The 23,724-nt window shown below is 43.0% G+C and overlaps 1 protein-coding gene across 4 annotated transcripts in view; it reads right to left on the bottom strand.

Annotated features, from left to right (window-relative positions):
- STARD3NL (STARD3 N-terminal like) overlaps positions 1 to 23,724 on the bottom strand; it is a 37,674-nt gene that overhangs the window by 4,845 nt on the left and 9,105 nt on the right. For 2 of the 4 annotated variants that reach the window (XM_063325488.1, XM_063325489.1), the window contains exons 2-6: positions 8,731 to 9,027; positions 5,826 to 5,903; positions 3,759 to 3,836; positions 2,003 to 2,056; positions 1,786 to 1,903 (exon numbers count right to left, since the gene is read on the bottom strand). In XM_063325488.1, coding sequence (XP_063181558.1) covers positions 1,786 to 1,903; positions 2,003 to 2,056; positions 3,759 to 3,836; positions 5,826 to 5,903; positions 8,731 to 8,955 — 553 coding nt within the window. In that variant the 5' untranslated portion in view covers positions 8,956 to 9,027. The remainder of the gene's footprint in view (positions 1 to 1,785; positions 1,904 to 2,002; positions 2,057 to 3,758; positions 3,837 to 5,825; positions 5,904 to 8,730; positions 9,028 to 23,724) is intronic. The other 2 variants (XM_063325490.1, XM_063325491.1) reach the window with 2 other exon arrangements.

Genomic DNA, 23,724 nt, shown 5'->3' on the forward strand with positions numbered 1-23,724 from the left:
CTATTTCTACATACCAATTTATCTTATTAACCAGTTTGAAGTTGCCAAAGGAGACATCTATTTTACTTATATTTCCACTTGCTCCAAAAGAGGAAGGTCAGTCTCCATATAATGAGTCACAAGATACTACAAGACTCATACTGGTTGGATTTTAGCTCTAAGTCCTGCTTACAGAAGGAAACTTTTAGAGATGGAAGTCTTCTTCAGTGGAAAGACAGTTTTTCCCTTTTTTGCCTTTTTTTTTTTAAAGTTACAGACAAAACATTTCCTAATTATAAGCACTGTTGCATTAGGCATAAAAATTAGGAGCACTGTTGCATTAGGCAGAAAATTGCTGTGGTGGGTTTTGTTTGGTTGGGTTTTATAAAAACAAAACAGTAAGATGGAAAAAAGTCAGCTTCCACTCCCACTAGAGAAAGGAGAAGAAAATACCTGGTCAAAAAGCAAAAACTATTAAAATCTGTTTTAATTACCTGCCTCAGATTTATATTCAAATAAGGCACTACATAAGTACCACCACACAATACAATCCAAACACGCCTATCATTTGTCTGACTTAATTGCTTAAAATCAGCATTTTCCGGTGGAACACCATCTTTTCTGGAAATATAAAGAGTTCAACTAAAAAGCATGTCTTTTTAAATAAATGACTATCTATTTCAAGCTCGGTAGGAATGACGAAAAGGAAGTGTCATGGAATCCCACAGGGATTTAGAAATATCTCAGTTTTATGACTATGATAATCAAGTATTTATATGTGTACATATCAAATACTTTCTTGTCTATAAAGTATAAAAAAACCGCAAAACTCTCTGAACTGGTTAGATTTCTTAGCTATTGAGATAAAAGTGTGATGCAGCTGTATTTCCTCACCCCCTCAAAAGAGAAAAAAAAGTTACCTCAAGTTGCCCTTTCTCTAGACAAAACCCAGCGTACTCATTTAACCAACTTCTTTTCTGGAGCGATGGAAAAAAAGAGGGAAGGGATCAAAGCCAAAAGACTGCATTTCCAAGCACTAATAAAAAGAGAGACATCCATGCCCATGTAAAGTTTTTGGTTTTACCTAAAAGGCAAACATGCCCTTTCAACAGAATTTCAGACTGTGTTTCAGGTAATGATGCACAAATAACAGGTTCCCGCTCTCCTGCTGTTGAAACTAATAAAACAACTGTAGCAGAAATCTATGCTTTCTTTTCCTCACCACTCAAGCAATGTTCTCTTTCAACTAAATCAACGGGTTTCCTCCATTTACTTGAATACTTCAAGTGTCAGATGACCTGCTGCCTCATCTTGAAGAGGCTGAAATTCGTACTTGCTCTGGTCTCATTCTGTCTGTGGATGAAGCAGATTCTCCACAATACTTCTTTGCTTTCCCTTTTCCACCTCAAAAGAAGAGTTAGTGACACTGAGTTAGTTACTCCATCTACTCTTCCTAAAAGAGGAACCAGACACCTATTCTACGCATTACCCAGAGAAAAATTTTACAAGCCCAAGTCAGTTAAATTTTCACATCTTAAGCATACAAAATTATGTAAGTTCCTAAGTGCTTGACAAATTGCTGATCTGGCCCTTGTAACTTTTAAATTTGCCTCCCTAAATTAATTAAAGCCCCACTTCTTTGAAGGAATATGTTCCTCTCCAGAAAAAGAATAATTATGCCACGCAATTTAATTTTTCCCACAGCTCTTCAAATTTTGGGAAGCTGAAAGAAGCATTCTTCTGACAGATAACATGGGATGGCACGTTGCCAACTGCAGCGATTGAGGGGAAATATCAAAAGCTTACTGTTTTCTTCTTCAGCTTCTTGTGGTAACACTTTAAAGTCCAAGAACCAAGTCTCAATCCAGGCAAGTATGAAGGATATGATGGGCAGCACGTAGCCAAAAGCACCCTGTGAGAACAGCTTGAGGGAAACAAAACCACACATTATAGAAATTACCCTGAAGAATCTTGCTTTCAAGAAAACAATAAAGTAAAACAAACATTTGATTAGAATATATACCTGTGAAATAATTACTTTTGCTAATAAAAAGGCACTGGTCACTGCTGTTGTAAACTGAAAGAGACAGGGTAAGAACAGTTAAAACTAAAAAATTGATTTACTTCTCATTTCTGTCATTATCTATCAGTTGCAACTTTAAATATTTACCAACAGCAAGATCATAGATTAATAAAATGTAACGGGTAAGATACAATTAAGTTAAAGTGCTATTAAAATATCCTCCTTAATAAAGATTAGTTTTAATACAGACATCTCCAAATGTTGATTTCCACACAGCAGATAGGCAGTTTAGGTGCTACATAGATGCTGAGTTTTATAAATTGTGATCTTACTGTATAAAGAAGATGCAGTATTTTATTCACCAAGTCCCTTATGAAAAAAAAAAATCTATCTACGTATTTGGGAAAAAGCAAACAGCGATTGCTCTGAAGGCTTTTCACTACCATCCAAATCAAAAGATCCATTTCAAACAACAAAACATCTTTGCAGGAATGAATTGGAATTATTATTTTAATTCACATACTAATATTGTGAAAAATGAATCACTTTGAAGTCTTGATACTCCCTGACATATTTTTAAAATGGCAGGCTGCATAAAATGTTTGAAAAAAAAAAACCAAAAAAAGCAGTGGACAAGTACTGTTCACTTACGCAAGGCTTCTAACTCTATTAGTGCATTTGGGTCCAGCAATTCTTTAAATAATAGCAGAACCTAACTAGCTTCTGGTAGGCACAGGTAGGATTTTAAGATTAATGGCTTCTGCAAAACCTTCAGTGAAGCTTTATATATCTAATTGCTTACTACCATGACAGGGTCACTCTCACCACCTCACAACTGCATCAAGTTGGAGGATGTGACTGGAAGAAATACTCTAAAGCTACAAAACTAAGAGTAAGGGATTTTGAAAGGCAGGCACTCAATAAACATAATCAGAGCAGCAGTTACTATTATATATGTGTTTGTGCCCTGCTAATAGCACAATTTCAAAAAATCATGGCACGTAAACTCAGACTACTGAACAAACTGCATGCTACTCACTTGAAGAAAGTTATACATGAACACTTTCTACATGCACCTACCATAGTGTAAGGAGAAAAAAGACTAAGATTTACAACATACTAAGCCAGCAATGTGTCCACGGTATTACAATGTATAGTATTGACTGGTGGAAGCATGAATTTGTCATTAAGTTTTGCATTCTTTGTCATTCACACAGTACAGCTGCATTAAAGGGATTTGCTCCAATTCACTCTGCCTACAGTTCTCAAGAACTTCCTTTCTAAGAAGAGATACATATTCAGCGTTTTGTATTGGAGCATGAAGCAATACATGTGCTAGTGCTCAACGGGTGGCACTTCAAACTCTAAAAAGATACGAATGTGGGAGTTAATGGGCAGCTGGATCTCTGGTACAATAATGCCAATCCTTCTTTTTGAATACAGGTCACTATTTCAAATGCAAATATATTTCAAACATTAATTAACAAGTCAGAGGTAACAAGACATCCATACTGGATTCAGAATAAATCTTCAATTTGTATTAACATGATACCTAATAAAGACCACACCCACTGTGCTATTAAATTCTTATCTTTCGGCTGAACATCTTCCAGAAGTTTTTCATCTGTAACTGTACAGTGAATTTTTATATATAGCATCAAGATGATTCTTAACATACAAGCGTTAAGAGGCATCTAAAATTTTGTCTGTTTGATCCATTCTAGTTAAAACTCCATGATGCTTGGCTACTACTCACAGCTATTGCCCACCAATGGCGCAGTCTGCACATTGCATATGCAAGTATTAACACCTTAAATCGAAAGACTGCCAGTAGCTATAGAGAAAGGAAAAAAATATTTGTTGGTTAATTCAGAACACAGAAGAACCACAAGATTCTCAGCTCACTGATAATACTAACTGCTTACAAAACAATTTAAAACAGGACAATCTAAGTTCTGTTATTGAGAAACAAATATGAATGTGTGCTTATAAAACAGAAATAGAACATAATTTCCCATTTGTAAAGCAAACGGCACCGCTGTCATGCCTACAAAGGCTCAAATATGCAAGCATTTCCAATTCCACAAATAAGTTAGAAACATAAGAAAGTTACATAAAGTGTATTCATGAACATTCTACCTGACTGGAATCTAAGCAGTTAAATCTAGATGCAGTTAATTCAGCAAATACCTTGAGCATCACTGAGTGCATCTCACTGATCTTAGTGGCATGCTACTGCACAAGAATATCATTAAAAACTGTAAAGACTTCACAAATGAAATCAGAAAATGGGAAGAATTTTTAAAAACAATTTTCTACTTTCTAGACTTTTAGTATTTATTGAAATATTAACATTGCAACAACCAATTATACTCTATGGACATGCCTGCAATAGCAAGCCTTTCCAAATATTTTGCAGTAAAGAAAGGTAAGTTATAGTATTTCTAGGACAGAAAATGAAATCAATAGCAGACAGAAGAGATTCCTGAATCAGGGACTCTAACCCTTAATTTCCCTCTTTATTGTTTGATATTAAATTGCCTCCAACTTGTTTTGAAAGATGTGTTCAGCATCTAATAAATGTGAAACAAATGCTTGAAAATGAAGAGAAATCAAGGACAGACATGGCCAGAGGTATAATGAACCCATTTAATCTTATGCAAATATGTCTGTTTAAGTGATGTGTAGGAGAAACAGAAGAAATCCTGTATAAGCCCACAAATCATTTTGCAGAATTCAATGACAGAGTCCCTTCCCAGGGAATAAAAGTCTCTTATGTTGCATTACATGTTTTTAACCCTTTGTCCAACTACAGGGTATCAACATTTACAGATAACATTTTGTGCTTTCTGCAGTAAGGTATATCATGGAGAACCTGCCAGCAAAATAATGAGAAAGGGAAAAGCCGCACTGTTTGCTAGATTATGAAATTTTTCTAGCCCGTACCTCATTCCATTTGACATAGGAAATGGTCCAATGCAGAAGCAATGATGGGTTTTTACATCAGTTTCAAAGAGGGACTATGGATATCACCTATACAAAATGACTGACACCAAACCAACTCATCTCTGCCAGGCAAACAAGATCTGGTAGAATTAATGATCTTGCAAAAACAAGGCCCTTTAGAAAAACTGTAAGGAAACAGCTTTTACTTTGAGATCAGTAACTTGGTCCATGCAGTGCAAAATTGCAACTGCAGAGCTACGGCGTTGCTGAAAGACAGAGAAATTTCCTAATGCAGCAGAGTTCCTCCTATGTGCCTAAGGTGCATAGTAAAGGAGAATCATACTTCATGTCATCTGTTTTTAGTACAATGTTAAAAAAACCTGTTTGATTTAAAACACAGAAATCTGAAAAAACCCTGACCTACACAGGCCAACCCGGGAACAAGTCTCTCCTCACTGCAACTGACTTATTTCTGTAGGACAAAATCACCGGTTTAAACAAAATGATGTTACAGCTGGAGGACTATTGGTCTTGTCCTCTTAATGAATTAGTTTTATGTTACATCAGTGTCACATTCTTGACTGAGTTTTTAATCTCTTTTCCGTGCCCCCCCAAAGTAGAAGATGCAATTTAAGTGTGCCTAATTATCTCTACCCACAGGCTCCATGCGCCTGCTGCCAGAGCAGGACTGGGCAACCCCTAGACCGGTGAAATTTGGCATAACTCCTTTTGGTTTAAATTATCAAGAAAAGATCAACCCTTTCACAGGACTCAAACTAGGGAACATCTGTGGAAGAAGGAACATGGGAAAACTATACTTTTGCTACTTTTTTTTCTTTCTTTCTTTCTTTCCTTTTTTTTTTTGAAGAACACTTACAAATATATCAAAATATGAAGAAGAGTAGTCATATTGTAGGACTTCTTTCTCTAAGGTAGTCTCAATGCCTCCTTTTACCTACAAAGAAACAGCAACACAGACAGCTTTAGAACAGAAATTACTGAAGCCAAAATACACACGCATCTGAAGGGCGAAATTAATTGTTCCCCACTGATGTACAAAAAGATCATTAAACCAAGTACAGATGACATATACGCCAAAAATGTCAATTTCAAGATTAGCGTCTTATTTGTTTTTCATTATTAACTACAATTTTCAAAGTGAAAACATTTAAGATTATCACCTGGCCTATACAAGCTACATTTCAGACTGTCCCAAAATAAAGGCAAGCAAGTTGTTGAGGGAAGAAGAAATGATTAAGATCTATTACAAAATTACACAAAGGTGTATTACACAAATTCACAGAGCATTTTATGTCTCATAAGGAGGATCAAAACAGCTGATCAAAAAGCCACCCAGAAACTAGCTCTAGTTAGTCACATTAGCAAATAGGAAACAAAACAGTAACTAAATTCATACTCCAGATCTTTTCCTTATCAGCTTACATACTATTTGTTTTAAGAGAGCTGAGCAAAAAAAACCCCACTATAAAAAACACAGAAGGTACAACCATTAGACCATTCTCCCACAAATAACTAATGCCAAAGTTGAATTCTCTTATTTGCTTGAGGGGATTCAAAATTACATCTTCCTTCACCACTGTGCTTCTTCCCAGTGGAAGGATTCACCACTTTCCTGTTCAAACTGGGTTAGTAAGAAAATCATTTAGGGTGTACTGGGTCAGAGAGCAAGTGGAGTATATATATCACTTGGGAGCAAAAAACCGTAGGGTCCATATCCTATTGTTTTTAATAGTCAATTCAATAATTAAGGACTGCATTGAATAGTTATGTAAAGCTCTGGAAAAAAAAAACACCAACAGAAGGTTTTAATATTGAGTTTGACTACTGTCAGTCTTTTAAAGAAAGGAGGTCCCAAAGCACACCAACAACATACGCTCACCATCACAAAGCAATGAAGTCTAGACATTTCAACACTTTCCCCAAGTGTAGTGCTGGACAGTGTTGTCCTGAGACTATTCACTCCAACTCCAAATTTCTTCTATTTCTTCTCCTCTCCCTCCCCTCTATGGCTGACAAATAACTTTCTAAATATAGCTTGCCCTTCTTCACTCTACTGAATCAGGAGTGATCATCTGTTTCCAGCATAGATAAGGAATATCAACTTACCCCCCTCCAAGCTGCTCACTGCGTGGCTGCATGAGCACCATGTCAACATAAGGATGAGCAGAGAACCGTGACAGCCTTGATTTAGGGTTTGCTCAAACTGCTATGGAGCTACTTCCTGATGTGTTTAAAAATAAATTACACCTAAGCACACCGGATAACGGCAACAAAGGGAAAACAATACTTACAGGACCTCTGGCAGCAATTCCAAAGTCCCATTACTTACATACCAGTGACGGACAATCCTAACGCAATGCTATCTGACTTCCCAATGAGCAAAACTTAATTTCAGAAACAGAACAAAAAAGCCTCACTATGCATCAGATCTCACATATCAAATGATGAGTTCTAATACTATGACTCTGAAGAAAAAAAAATGCTTTTCGTTCTTGCTGATATTTGGTAGTACAGGACTCCATAATGCGTCCTCCTTAAACAAAGCTTTTCACAAAGAAAACTGCTAGGATTTTGAGGTCCCTTAATGCTGCAGAATTCAAAATGAAACGTGATGAGTTGGTAGCATTTTCTATACAGAGTCTTAAATATTCTGAGAGCACCAATATGAAAATCTGTACTCGGAATCCTCCACAAGAGAGACAAACCCAGACTCTGCTCCTGTTAGTGGAACAAGCTGTTGAGAAACTGGCCTAAAAAAAGAAACATGCTGCTTTTCTGAGACAAGCTAACTATGCACTGGATACAACAGTCTTTCCACCTACAGAGACAACAGAAGTCTAATCCCAAAAATTGCACCACTCAGCAAGCAAAGTCTGCTTTCTCAAATTAAATCAGAAAGTGTATTTTTCACTATATCAATGAACTACTTTAACAGTCAGCTCCTCAACTTCATGTCACATCAATAACCAAGGTTATTTATCTTGCAAAGGAATGCTGAAAAAAAAATGCTTACTCAAGATCTTTCTTGTCTAGAAAAGGTATTCCTCCCACTTTTCCTGTGTGTCCTTACTTAAATGCATACATTAGATGTTAGCTTAAAACCCAGCTCAAGAACTAGGATGCTACTTACGAAATATTAACAGATCAGCTATCCTATTGCTTTCTGTAAATTTCAGGAGAACTGCCTCTTTTTCCAAATTACAAATGCTGGAGTTAAAAGCTGGTAACTGTGGGATTTTATGTTGTTTAAATGCACCCTACCATACACAATACATATCATAGTAAGTTTGTCTCAAAGAAAATACATCACAGCAAAAGAAAGGTTTTGGCCATTGGAAGTCTTTCCAGGGACTGACACCTCCGTGAAATATCACTAACTTTGAGTTACTCAGAAGGCAAACTCTCGAATCCTGTTAAAATTCACACTTCTCGACAAATTCAAAGATGTACAGTAAAATTTTGTTTACTTGCTCCCTGAAAAGTTCACTGGATTTCCAACGGTTTCCTCAGCATCATTCACAGACTACGGGAACATCAAAAGGTTTAATGATAAAAAGATAATTGAACCATGTATCCTAATGACCAAAAGCAGATGGAGTTTAGTAGATACTATGTTAATGAAAGCTTAAAAGTATGACGATGTTTTAATTTAAATACATGCAAATAGCAAATATGTGGAACAGAAAAGAGCAACTTGTTAACCACGTCTGAAGTGAATAAATAAATTAATAAAGTCCAAGGGTACTGAAAAGACAACTCACATTTAATTCTATTATCCACAGCAAGGTTATGAATAAGAGATCAAATGTAACAAACAAACAGAAAGTCCTTCTGACATCTGATATGCCTTTCTTCTCTCTGCCTTCATATGACTCAATCCTTGCCATCAGCTGCGCTGGGTTGATGGAGTGGACATCCCGCAAGGAAGGACAGGATTCCACACTGCTACTGTGAGCATTTTCTGCATCACCTGGCACCCGATTCATTGTGGGTTTGCTTAGAGTGGTCTTCTTCCAGTTTCACCATCACTAGAAGGCTGATCCATATAGGAAGAATTTCTAAACAAACAAACAAAACCAAAAGACATTAGTCACTAAACCCTCAATTCCAGTAGGTATTTTCATCTTACCATGTCAGTTCTCTTTTTGCTAAACTGACGACGGAGAGAATTTGGCAAGTAGGCTCTAAAAGTTGTTTCTAAAATAAGATATATCTAGGTGCTCTTCATCTCTCAGAGGATTTGTGAAACGAGAATCAATGTTCAATTAGGCCATTGGGAATAAGGGAGCACTGTCTACATTTAGAAGACTCCATTCTCCACGTTGCTTGAGCAAGATCATTAAATGGGAATGAATAAAAAGCATGACGCTGTGCATCTTTAGGATTTCCAATTCTGATTTAAATGCTCCCAATACGAAGCCAACTTAAAGAAACTTACACATACAATTCCTGAAAAATGGCACTGTTAGCTACCAGCACATCCCGAGCTGACACAACCAAAAGATTATAGGTCCATTAAAACCCCTGAATACTGCAGTAATCATTCTATAAAGCAAATACACTGCTCTATAGATAAATTCAGCTGCTATGACAATTTACATTGCCAGACAGAGTCTCTCTGAAAAAACTGTATGCAACTCAGTGGTTAAAGGTAATGCAATTACCCTAAGTCTCTTCTGACTGCAAGGCTTTTAAAAAAAAAATTCAGGTTAAATTTCTTATGAAACTGGAGCAGTTTGATGTATTATTCACTACACTACTCCATGAGAACCATTTTCCAATTAAAGCTTCTAGAAAGAGTTGACTAAGAAGGTCACAAAAATTTCAAGGAAACGCACAGAAAATTTAATTTTATGCAAAATACTCATTAGATTAAGTTATACATCATGCAATACAAATAACATCAGACATGCTTCTGTAACGCTGGAGGAATAGCTTTTTGAAACTCAGGAACAAAACTCTGTTTCTTCCTGTGCGTGCTGTCTTTCAGTAAACCGCGAAACAGAAAGAGAAACCTTCCCCACTCTTCTATTCCAACAGTGTTTCAACTCCAAGTTTGCAAGAACAGTCAGTTAAAGCACAAGAAGAAAAGCAGACAGGGATCTGTAACACACTGTTAGGCAAACACGAGGACACAAGGACACAGGGGAAAAAGGAAAGGTGAGGCAGAGTATTACCAGTGCACACACATCACAGCCGAGGCAGGCCAGCCAGGGATGGCCAATGTCTAGGTCAAGTCACACGTAACAGCCTTCAGGTAGTTCAAAGTCCACTTTTCTTGGGCTACGTCATGACAACAGTAACAGACCTGAACCGAGACAGAAACTACCTTGCCAGCTGAGTCTCTGCCTGCAGGTAACAAGCAATCAGAGGCAAACCAAGCCAGTATCAATCACCATCTCGTTCTGAGATCTGGCTGTGGCCTGAACCAAACACAACACCAAGCACAAGCACAGGCAGGCTACTACCATCCTGCTCCTGCCTGGCAATCAACTCCAGGATGCTCCTGCCCATGGCTATCCAAAGCCAAACCAAGGCATATATATGTCTTCTGGTTCTCAGTCGTAAGCCATGGGACCAGGAAAGCTAACAGGAGTTTTGCTGGGCCTAATCTCCTTAAACAGGTGTTAGCAGGGCATGTGTGACCAGAGAAATTAAGAAGTGGGAATATGAGATTGATATAATCAGTTTCATCATTAACCGGAATAAAGACAGAAATTGTTGTACTGCACTTGCTCCTGTTTCAAGACCTTTTCAAGCAGATTTACAATTGAGAATCTTCATTACTTCTTATTCTCACCCTCTTGTTAACCTAACTTTGGGTGAGAGGTGTTGGGATTTGTGCAATGACTTTTCCCAGTAAGTACTAATCTCAGCTCTGTAACACATGCTCTCTCCCTTCCTCTGTCAAGCACAAATTAGAATTTATAAATACCATTAGGCAGTGGATAAACTTGGAAGTTAAACAGAACTTGCATCACATTTCTACCTGTTAAAAAAAAACAACAACAACAACAAAACACACACTTGTACAGTTATAGTACAAGTAGTACTGAAAAGACTAGGAAGCTTTACAGTAGGAACATGAACGCAGACTTACTCCACATTAAGAATTCCAGTGAACCTGCTTCTCTCTGACTATCCCATGTTGATATAATACGTTTTCAATCAGAAACTGTTTTGCAGTTACTTCTATACCTCTGTTTCTAATACCAGCCACTAAACCTTATTCTACAAATAACACACATGTTAGTTTGATAATATTCATGTTACCTAAAAAACCTGTTTTCTCAAAGCGTATAATTTAACTATTCACTATCCAAAGACATAGTACAGTACACAGTAAAGTTTAGCAGAAACATGGTTATCTCATAACATACTCTAGTAAAGACGAGTACATACCTAAGGATTCATGTTGCTTCTTTGAGGAAAAGAACATTTTGAAAAGTAATTAAAAGTTCTGAAGAAAGCTCTGCCATTTGTTCTGTCTTCTCTTCCCCCGAACAGAAATAGTACTAAATGCCATTAATTTCATTAGTACCATCAGACTCACAATTCTATAGAATTCAACAGAATAACTCAGTTCAGTTGGAAGAGACCCACAATGATCATCTAGTCCAACTGCCTGGCCACTTCAGGACTGACCAAAAGTTAAAGCATGGTATTAAGGGCATTGTCCAAATGCCTCTTAAAACACTGACAGGCATGGGGCATCACCCAACTCTCCAAAAAGTCTTGATAGAAAAAGACTTTATTTTGAACAGAACAGGACTAGAAATAATCTGTAATTTCTTAGAAGATCTCAAAGTGAAGCCCACATGGCTCTGCACACCAGAAAAGGTGATGGCACTGTGCCTGCCACAGGACCTCACGGGGCACTACATGGAGCCAACATTTTGCTTTCTGCCCACAAATGCCATTTAGCTTTACACTTGCAGCAGAGGAGGCAAATCAAAAGGAAAGGAGAGGTAGTAATTGTGGAGAATCGCTTAGGTTTGTATTTTTATTATGCATATGAGCCCTAGGCAGCTGCAGACCGCCAGATGCCGACAGCAAAGGAGATCAGAGACAAGATTATTATATTCCTAATTGGTAAAACCATTTTTCCACAGCTGAATCTCCATCCCATAGAATAAAATGTATGTTTACTTGCTGATCAATTCTCTGACTTACAGGTGAACTTTGTCACAACAGCAAATTCATGAGTCTGCATTAGCAACATTTGACCCTAAAAAGATTTTCTTAAATCACTGACATAATAAATAATGCCACTTGTCAGAAGGACTGAACTCTGAATAAGTACTCTCAATTGGCATTCAGCTTTGAAAGATCCTGCCTCTGTTGTGGGTTTGAAGAAGAGCTCTTGCCTAAAGTCTCCTACTTTTTCCAACCATAACAATTGAGCTAATGAAAGATACTGGTTCTTCCTACAGACTGCATCCTGTCAAAGGGATGTGGTTTCTTTACTTGTGTGTATGTTTGGTACTCTGCAAATTTCCAAAGAAAAATGATGTTTTAGGCCAGCACAGAATCTGTCCTGGGATTTTTTCATCAAATGTGCTTGCTTGAACACAGAGCAGGCTGCGAGCAGCAGGCAGTGTGCCTTACCAGGGGAGAAAGCTTACCCAAACTGATAACGTTTTTCCCTCTTTATGGCCTGCTGGGACATCCTAGCCTGGAAATGCGATTCAGAAATCTACAAGGTTCATGTTCCACATAGGTGAGAATGGGAGAAAAACAGCAGTGAAAAAGCAAGGTGAAAAAAGAAGTGAGACAAGGCAAAACGAAAGTATGCCAACAGAGTGGTAGCCCAGAAATCAGTCAACCACACCTCAAAGAAAAGAGGGGGAAAAAAAAAAAAGAAAAATGAAAGGGAGATGAAAGAACCATCTGTGGCTGCCCCCTCTCAGTCTGTGTTATGGGTTCATCGAAAAGACATGAGGGACCAAATCCAAATTTAAAGGTTCACAAACATCACCATTTCTTCTCAGGCAATACAAATCACTGAAAGACCTCACCAGCCTGATGGAGTACCTGTGGGGTTTGCCCACATGCATGCTGCTCACTCAGTGCCTGACGGCCTCACGGGGACCAGCACAGAGCTTTTGGGTGCCCTACAGAGGGAAGGAGGCTTTGGGTGGGCTCCACCTCCTCCTTGGGAAGGAGGCTTTGGGTGGCTTTGACCTTTCAGCTTCACTTCAAGGAAGTACCAAACATTTGCACCTTCCGCTGAAGTGGATAGATTGAGCACGAAATCTTCTCTAGCCAGTGGAAATCAACAGTCAGCGCTTATGATCCTGTTCTTTCCTTTCCAAGAAAAGTTTTCTTAACTGAGCTGCTGAATTTGGACGTGGAAAGCGCCTAGCTCCCTTCCATTTAATTTCCACCCTGTGCTGGCTCACACTGCCAGAATGATATTGCCCTTAGGATTATTTGTTCCAACAGTCTCACTCTTGCAGACGTGGATGAAAAGGACAGATGGCCCCTGTGGGAAACATTAGGAGAAATCATCAGAGGGAGAAGTCCAGACCAGATTGAAGCAAGGCAGGACACGTTCCCATGCACCTGCTGCCTTTCCCATCACAAGAGCCACCTGAGCTGGAGCTGCAAAATGGGCAATCGCAAAAACTAAGCCACAGGAAGCAAAGCGCTATTGCGCTTCAAAGGCTGGGACTAATATTGTCTATATTAGAGCAGCGCTCGCATGATGTCAAACGGGTTGCTCGCTAATGAAATCTCCCTCTCTGGAGGATCTTTTTCAAGAGCAGAAGGAAATGTTGGATATTGCCTCCACGGCCAGTCGTGTCCCAGCCAGCCAAAAGCACCAGGCAAGGGCGGCCAAGCACAATACATCTTTAAAGCTTCCTCCTTTATTTCTACAGCAGCTGCCCGAAACAGGGCTGTCAAAGGGCTTTAGAGGAGGAAGACATATGTGGCATGTGTTTGGTCAGGTGTCTCAAGTGCTACAATGAACTTTGGGCCACCTGAACCCGAGGGTGTGCGTAGAATCGTTGCGCTCGAGTGCTGTAAACAGCACTCGCTTTGTACTGAAACCCCTCACACTGAAGTGCCGGGCTGCGTAACAGGAGTTCATAGGAAAACATTTGGGAAAAGATGTAAACCCAAGATCTGGCCATCAACGGCCATAGTTAAAAAAGAAAAGAAAAGCCAAGAAATTGTGAAAGAAAGACAAAAGCCAAGGAACACCTGCACTTCCAACAATTATTTCCATCCACATTGGCTCAAAGAACTTCTTCTTTCTTTTTCTTTTTTTATTTTGATGTGGCAGTCAGTGCAATTATCTAGGAATTTGTTACTTCCAGTCTGGATTGTTGCTAGATACGGCACAGTATGGGAATGGAATCAGTGCAGCTAGAGCTAATTATTTCAGGATGCGCTAGTTCAGCAACCATTTGCCTTGTGGCAAAGGGGATTTGCAAGGAGGAAAGCACGGGCTTAAAATGCACCAGCTACCAGTTTGTTTTCAAGAGTAACTCAAAACATTGGTTTTAGCTGAGAAATTCCATATAGTCTGAAATCCTTGCTACTGACAGACTGCCTTATGCCTCAGAGCCCTCCGGACAGGGGGCACTCATGGCAAGGGAATTATCTCTGGCCTCACTCTGCCAGCTGACCCATCAGATCCACGTTCGGACACATACGAGGGCCTCTCTCATCACACAGAGCTGGCACCAAAATGTTGAGATTCTTGAACTGAACAGACGTAGCCTGGCGGCTTTCTGCACTCACTGCACCAGTTCTGCAAACTGATTAATGACCAAGTGTATGCTAGAAGATGTTTTTCCATAGTTTCTTTCATTAATTAAAAACCCCCCAAACAAACACAATATAAGTTCCTTTGTACCTGAATAAACTCATCAGTAATTTCATCACACCAACATTCTCAGGTGGTTTCAGATGAGTGTACAGGAAGCAACATCTTCAGTTGAGAGGCAGTTGCCTTTTAGTGTCGGACGGCCACCTGGCCAGCCAGCTCCTTACCCATCTCAGCATTACCAGCAACAACCTTCCTCTTCACTAAATGCCTGCACAAGTCCCTGAAAAAATCATCAGCAACCTTTATTCACACTCCTGGAGAGTAACGCGTTTCCCCACAGACAGCAGTGCCAGCATCACACACCAGTGCTTCATCGCCCGTAGCATTCCCAGTGTCTGGGCTGATTTGGCGGTTTCTCCAACACAACTGCCAAAATGGAAGCTCAACTAATGCCAGCTGTGGATATTTTCTTCCCGAGGAGGCAGACGTCCATTTTGAAAGGGACTAGACTGACACCACCAGCTTCATGTTCAGAGCCCACCCACACGGCCCGTCCATCGCCCACTGGAGGGCTGGATCTGCTGGTTGCGGCTGCGTGGAACTGGACTCCAGCTGGCTACTGAAGGGTGAAAGCCCCCTTAACACATCTCCCCGCCTCCACCCTTCACGCTTTGATGGCATCAAACATCTGAAATAGTGAAGTTTGAATTTAGATTGCAGAAAACTATTGCTGAAGATAATGTAGGCCTCCTGCCTTCTCCAGAAGATACATTCGCAGGGCATCATATTCTGGATTTCACGGCATCCATGAACCAAACAAAGCTCTATCTCATGGTATAGTTCTACAGCTTCCATACTCCCTACCAGCTGAAGCTCTGTCAGAAGAGGCATGCCCTGCATCAATAAACTCTGCATGAAGAACTGCAGGGTAGAAACAGGTAACACAATGTCAGGTAGAGCGCCACGAGTTTGTGATGCGGTTTGGAAACACTGGAGTAGGCAAATGTTCCTGGGGGCATGAGTAGGTCACAGGGCGACTGTGAGCCACAGATGTGATAGAGGCAAATGCCTTCTTGTGTGTCAAGCAAGGTATTTCCATAGGAAAGGCAAGTTGGACATGCTGGAACGTGTCCAGAGAAGGGCCACGAGGATGATCAGAGGGTTGGAGCACCTCTCTTATGAGGACAGACTGAGAGAGTTGTGGTTGTTCAGTCTGGAGAAAAGAAGGCTCCGAGGAGACCTTATAGTGGCCTACCAGTATCTTAAGGGGGCCTACAAGAAACCTGGTGAGGGACTTTTTAGGATGTCGGGTAATGGTAGGACTAGGGGGAATGGATTAAAACTAGAGATGGGACGATTCAGACCGGATGTTAGGAAGGAGTTCTTCACCATAAGGGTGGTGAGACACTGGAACACGTTGCCCAGAGAGCTGGTGGAAGCCCCATCCCTGGAAGTTTTTAAGGTCAGGCTGGATGGGGCTCTGAGCAACCTGATCTGGTGGGAGATATCCCTGCCCATGGCAGGGGGGTTGGAACTAGATGATCTTGAAGGTCCCTTCCAACCCTAACAATTCTATGATTCTATTGTGCAAAGCCCTAGTGAGAACTCACCTGGACCACTCTGGACATTTCTCATTAACCAGGTTCAAGAAAGATAAATTCTGCCTGGGATGAAGGAGTTGATTAGGGGCATGGAGGACCTACAGAAGAAGGCGACGACCAAAAGGAACAAAACAAAGGCTGAGGGGGCTGACATCACTTTCAAGAAAGATATAAAGGATGAAGGCCAAGGGAGGAAAAGAGCTATTGAAATGCAAGGAAAAATATGGTGAAGAAAACAAAACAATTCAGGACTTCTTTCCAAGCAGACAACCTCACCATAAACAACAGTGTTGTAGCACATGTCACTCAGTGCATTGCTGAGGAATGGTGAGGAAATCACGCATGGTTTCTACATCTATGTAAAGTTCTTGCAGAGGGAACCAAAACCCCTTTCTTCCACCTTTAGCATCACCACAATCTAGCAAATGTATGGGGCATAAAAGACCCACCACAAACACACTTTTTTTTTTTTTAAAACGTAGCCTGAATGTACATGTGAGTTTTGTCACAAAACTACAAAATGACAAGAACAGTACCGTCCTTACTCTTTCAGTACTCAAAATACTAAATCCTAAAGGAAAATGAGATGTGCCAAGATCTGAAGATCTTCCCACAAAGGGAGGCAGGCAAATAACTCTCAGAAAGGTGAAAGTCACAAATGAGCTGTGGAAGTTTCACCCCGTGGCTGAAGTGCATTTTGTATCCTCTACAAACACAGCCAACTGCGCAGCTTGGTTTCAGTGGGAAAAGGGGATGTGATGGCAATAGCAGCAATGGGCTATTTTGCCAGTTTGGGAGAGTCATCACTTGTCTGGCTGTGCTTTGGGCATGGATTCAAATGTTCTTGGTCTGAAAATGACCACCCTTTCCACCACACCACTGTAACATCTGCTCCCTTGTTTTTCAAAGCCTGTCTTATTTCCACGGTGGTCTGTTGGCACCATCCATCCCAGCTTATGGCTCTGGTTACACTTTGGCTTTTCTCCAGGCTGCAGCTGCTGAAACCATCCCCCGTTATGCCCCTGGAAAAGGTTTTGTGTCCCTGGTCCTCCTTGCTGCGTGGCCTCGTGGAGGTTAGCTCTGGTGCAGAGAGGGCACGGCTAACAGGGGTAGTCTCTGGGCTGCAGGGTTGGTTTCTGCCATGGCCTGAGAGAACAGCATAAGGCTCGTCCTTGGGAGCCAAATGGCAAAGCAGGCATCAGGGATGCCCAGCAGCTGTGCCCAGTGCATGCCCTCCAAGGGCAGGGACAGCCCCCTGGGCCTCCTGGGCTCAGGGACAGCTTTGGGGCCGGCAGCCCCAAAGGCCTTCCTCTGAAGGATGCTGGGTGGAGCGGTGGTGGGTGGGGCTGTGCATGGAGGCCCTTGTCTCCCCCATGTCACAGTGACACTGCCCGGCAACGCAGCAGTCACAATGTCCCGGGGCAGGATAAAGGGGAGTCCTCCTGTGTCCCACTGCCAGAGCTGGCCTGGGGGTATCCTGGAGACATCTGAGAGGAAGCCCTTGAGGAGACAGTGGAATTACTTGGAGAGGGAGGAAGATCACAGGCTGGATGAGGCTGCTGGAGGTTCTCCTGCTGCAAGGCCAACTCCTGGTGGGGCCACCTTCAAAGCCCATCTGATGGATGGAAATCCTGCTTCAGCCTTTGGGAAGCCCCTCAGGAGATGAGAAGAAACACCAAGCCCTGCAGGTGTCTGAGGCTATCAGGCCTTTTCAGCTGGACAGTAGTGGTAAGACCAAGGGAATGCCTTCTTGAGGAGCACTGCAGAGCTCACCATCTTCACTCCCTGTGGAGTCAGGGGTAGTAGCCTTAAGAAGTGGAATGGAGAGAAGTTGCAAGGGGTCCCAGTGCTTTGGAGCACCCACTGGTGCCCTGCCAGGCACAGGAAAAATTCTTATCCCCAAGGCCAATGCAAGCTGGGGGCGTGTGGCCATTCTCGGAAACCAGGCTGCGGAAGAATAGGGCTTGGGCATCTCCTGGAAGGCGTGACCAGCCTGTGGGACGAGGAGGCAGGTCTTGCTCCCATGCTCAGGGAACAGCTGATCGCCAGCGTTGGGGTCAGGAAGGAATTTTCCCCCGGGGCACATTGGCACTGCTCCCCGGGGGTTTTTTGCCTTCCTCTGCAGCATTGAGCATGGCCACTTGTCAGGGCTCCCCCAGTCCCTTCTGGCTAGCTTACTGCCTGCTGCTCATGCACCACGAAGATGGCCTCTTCTGCCCTGCAGCTGGGGAGAGGAAGGCTTTTTTCCCCCTACGGTGGGCTAGCAAGGGTCCCTGGGGGTTTTTTTGCCTTCCTCTGCAGCATTAAGCACGGCCCCTAGCCAGGGCTGCTTTGGGCCATTTTGGCTAGGTGCCTGCTGCTAATGCTCCACAAAGGTGGGCCTCATGCTTGGCATCTGGAGGGAGGAAGCTTTCTAGACTCACAGGGTGGGCCCCAAGGGTTACCCATGGAAGTTGCTTCTTGTCCTCTGTAGCATTGAGGACAGCCCCTTGTCAGGGCTCCTCAGGGCCCTTTCAGCTTCATTCTTGCCTGCTGCTCTTGCACCTCCAAGGCACCACTCATGCCCTGGCTCTCTTGGGCTCTCTTGCCCATTGCAAATTTGGAGCAGGAGCAAGCTCTGCTCTTCCCTTGGCTCCATTTCCCCAGGGGTTCTTGCTTCTGCAAAACAGCCTGTGCTTGGAAGGCCTCTGGGCTTGCTGCACCGTCAGGAGCTGCCACTTCTCAGCTCACCCTGTGAGCAATAAAAGCGCAGGGCAGGCACAAAAGCGCTTTTCATGCATCACTGGTCAAGAAGCATAGCTGCCTGGCAAGATTTGGAAGGCAAAAAGTATGCTTGTCATTGGTATGTGTCCTACTTTGGAAAATACCCCATGGTACCACACACCACCACTACTTCTTCTGCATCTTCTTTGTCAGCTGCTTCTTCGGCAGCAGGATCTTCTGCATCTTCTTCTTTGTCTTCTTTTTCTTCGGTGGCGGCGGCGTTGTCGTCTTTGTCATCAGCGTCATTGTCATCGTTGTCTTCGTCATCATCATCTTTTTGTTCATTGTTGTTGTCATCATCTTCTCTGCAGTGCACTGATGATAAGTTCTTGATACAGGTGATGGAGGAACCAATGAGGAGAGGTGCTCTGCTAGATCTTGTGCTGACAAAAAAAGAAGGCCTGTTTGGGGATGTGAAGGTCGGGGGTAGCTTTGGCTGCAGTGACCATGAAACGGTGGAGTTCAGGATCCTGTGTGGGAAGGAGCTGGACAAAAAGTAGAAATACAACCCTGAACTTCAGGACAGCCAACTTCAGGCTCTTCAAACACCTACACTGAGGAACCCCACAGGCTAAGGGGGAAGGGAAGGAAAGAGGGTGCAAGAAAGCTCGTTAATATTTAAGCACCATTTCCTCCAAGCTCAAGATCGGTGCATCCCTAGGAGCAAGGAATCAGGCAAAGGAGGCAGAAAACCTGCATGGATGAGCAGGGAGGTTCTGGAAAAACTCAAGTGGAAGAAGGAAGTTTACAGAATGTGGAAAAAGGGACTGGCCACTTGGGAAAGTACAGGAGCACTGTCAGAGTATGCACGGATGCAACGAGGAAGGCTAAGGCCCGCTTGGAATTAAACCTGGCAAGGGATGTCAAGGACAGTAAGAAGGGCTTCTTCAAGTACATCAGCAGTAACAGGAAGCCTAGGGAAAAAATGGGCCTGCTGCTGAATGAGGCAGGTGCCCTGGTGATGGAGGATGCAGAGAAGGCGGAGCTACTGAATGTCACTTTTGCTTCAATCTTTATTCCTAAGGCCATCCCTCAGGAACCCCAGACCCTGGAGGCATGAGAGAGTGCCTGGAGTAAGGAAGACTCCTCCTTGATCGAGAAGGATTGGGTTAGAGATCATTTAAACAAACTTGACACCCATAAATCCATGGGCCCTGATGGGACGCATCCGCGAGTGCTGAGGAAGCTGGCAGATGATATTGGGAAGCCGCTCTCCATCATCTTTGAAAGGTCATGGAGAAAAGGAGAGGTGCCTGAGGACTGGAGGAAAGCTAATGTCACACTAGTCTTCAAAAAGGGAAGGAGGACCCAGGAAACTACAGGCAGGTCAGCCTCACCTCCATCCTTGGAAAGGTGATGGAACAGCTCATCCTGGATGCCATCTCTAAGCATGTAGAAGAAAAAAAGGTCATCGCAAGTGGTCAGCATGTGTTTCCCAAAGGGAAATCATACTTGATGAATCTGACAGCCTTCTAGGATGGAACAACTGGCTGGGTGTATGAGCGGAGAGCAGTGGACGTTGTCTATGTTGACTTCAGTAAGGCTTTTGACACTGTCTCACACAACACGCTCATAGGTAAACTTAGGAAACATGGGTTAGATGAGTGGACAGTGAGGTGGATTGAGAACTAGCTGAATGGCAGAGCTCAGAGGGTTGTGATCAGTGGCACAGAGTCCAGTTGAAGGCCTGTAACTAGCAGTGTTTCCCAGGGGTCAGTACCGGCTCTGGTCTTGTTCAATATATTAATCAATGACCTGGATGAGGGGACAGAGTGCACTCTCAGCAAGTTTGCTGATGATGCAAAACTGGGAGGAGTGTCTGATACACCAGAAGGCTGTGCTGCTATTCAGTGAGACCTGGACAGGCTGGAGAGCTGGGCAGTGAGGAACCTAATGAAATTCAACAAGGGCAAGTGTAAGGTCCTGCACCTAGGGAGGAATAACTCCATACACCGGTACGGGTTAGGAGCTCTGTAGAGAGATACCTGGGAGTCCTGGTGGTCAACAACTTGACCATGAGGCAGCAATGTGCCCTTGGGGCCAAGAAAGCCAACAGTCTCCTCAGTTGCATTAAAAAGAGCATGGCCAGGAGGTCAAAGGGAGTCATCCTCCCCCTCTACTCTGCCCTGGTGAGGCCACATCTTGAGTACTGTGTCTAGTTCTGGGCCCCCCAGTTCAAGAAGAACAGGGAACTACTGTAGAGAGTCCAGCGGAGGGCTACAAAGATGATCAAGGGAATGGAGCACCTCTCTTATGAGGAAAGGCTGAGACCTGGATCTGTTTAGCCTGGAGACTGGCCTGGATGGGATTATGGCTGCCCAGGTCTATTGCTATTTGCTGTGTGGTGAGTCTGGGTGTAGCTTGGTGACTGCTGTCAGTGCTGCTCTAATGAGACTCGTGGGAAATGGATGAAGGTTGGGAATGGGTGATTTTGCACTGTACACTCGTGGTCTCTCTGTATGCATCCATGTGGTCCTGACCTTTGGATCATATGATTTGGAGTTCAGGTCTACAGCTTGGGTGGAAAGACAAGGGAAAAGGCAAAGGAAAGTCAAATAGAAGAATTTAGGATCTTCAATTCTGCATGAGCATCCCAGCATGCAGGAGAGAGGATGGACACACTTGTGCATTCCTCAAAAACTAACCAAGTACAAGGTAAGGACCATACCTTCAGGGAAATCCTGTCCCCAAATCACCTTGTGTGATATAAAGCAAGTGAAATGGGCACACCTGAAGTTCCTAATCTTTGTGAGGGGGGATAAAGTGCTGTTTTCCCTTAGGGAGCTTCCCCAGAGCCCAGTTTCAGAGAAGGATGGGTATCAAGAGGATGAGAGAGGAAAGAAGTGTTCAATCCTTGGGCCAGGGAGGGAGCAGAGCAGATTGTGTGGAACGATACGTTAAACTAGGTTTAACAGAAAGATTGGCAACTCCAGATATGCAGATGTTCAGGAACGAAGTGGAAGTCATCAGGGAGGAAGTACCGGAAACGCGAAGGAGAGTCCTTCCTGGGAAGTAAAATCATAATGATCCAAACAATTTTGTTTGGCCATCTCTGTAACTTTGTTTTATTTTGGGGAATCGATATTAAGCTCCTGAGTAAATCTTGTCTAGTGATGAAGCTGGCCGAGTGCCCTGATGTACACTAAAGTGCTGCACTCCAGACGCTGTCTTTAAAATCGGGGTCTTAGACTACCTTCTCTCCCTGCCCAGATGCCTGCAGCAGGTTCAGGGCACCCAGAAAGCACCTGAACATCTAATTCAACTGCCTCATCAATTCAGGCCTGACCGAAAGTTAAAGCATGGTATTAAGGGCATTGTCCAAATGTGTCTTAAACACCGAGAGGCTTGAGGCATCGACAACCTCTCCAGGAAGCCTGTTCCAGGGTTTGACCACCCACTTGGTAAAGAAATGTTTCCTCATGCCAAGTCTGAACCTCCCCTGACGGATGCAGCTTTGAGACATTCCCACGTGTCCTGGCACCGGGTACCAGGGAGAAGGGACCAGCACCGCCCTCTCCACTTCCCCACCTCAGGAAGCTGCAGAGAGCAGTGAGGTCGCCCCTCAGGCTCCTTCTCTCCAAACTACAGAAACACCGTGTTCTCAGCCGCTCCTCAGAGGACATGCCTTCCAGCCCCTTCCCAGCTTTGATGCCTTCCTCTGGACACATTCGAGGATATTCACATCCTTTTTAAATCATGGGAGGGACCCAGAACTGCACACAATACTCAAGGTGAGGCCCCACCACTGCTAAATACAGCAGCAAAAACCACTTCTGACCAGATGGTTACGCTGCGTTTGATGTGCCCCAGGATGGGGTTTGCTCTCTTGGCTGCCAGGGCACACTGCTGACTCCTGTTGAGCCTCCTGTCAACCAGCACCCCCAGACCCCTTTCTGCAGGGCTGCTCTCCAGCCACTGCTCTCCCAGTTTAGACTTGTGCCCAGCGTTATTCCATCCCAGGTGCAGAATCCAGCATTTGTTCTTGTTCAATTTCATTCCATTAATCATTCCCCCATGCTCCAATCTATCAAGATCCCTCTGCAAGACCTCTTGTCCCTTGAGAGAGTCAACAGCATCTCCCAGTTCAGCATCATCAGCAAACTTACTAGTGCTGCATTTAACTCCTGCATCCAGATAATTGATAAAAATATTGAACAGAACTGGCCCTAGAACTGAGCCCCAAGGAACACCCACAGATGAGTGGTCGCCAAGCCACATGTAGCCCCATTCACTGCAACCCTTTCAACTCTGCCGTCCAGCCAGTTCTTCACCCAGTGCACCGTGTGCCTGCTCATCTCACCATCGGACAACTTGTCCAGAAGGATGCCGTGAGGTATCAAAAGCCTTACTAAAATCCAGAAAAACTACATCCATCACCTTCCCTTCATCCACTAGGCAGGTGAAATGACAGAATTTATAAGCTTACTGAAACGTCAAAACATTTAAAAGGGAAATAAAAAATTCTGATATAAGAATCCGTATTAGTATATTTGTGATATACTTTGTGCTCACGCCTCCTGATTTCAAGAGAAGGAAGATTTAATCTTTTTTTATTTTCCTTCAAAACTGCATACATTCACTTTTACTCACCTCCTACCACTAACATTTCCAGC

This window comes from Chroicocephalus ridibundus, chromosome 2 (assembly GCF_963924245.1).
Source record: "Chroicocephalus ridibundus chromosome 2, bChrRid1.1, whole genome shotgun sequence".
In the NCBI taxonomy this organism is placed as follows: Eukaryota; Metazoa; Chordata; class Aves; order Charadriiformes; family Laridae; genus Chroicocephalus; species Chroicocephalus ridibundus.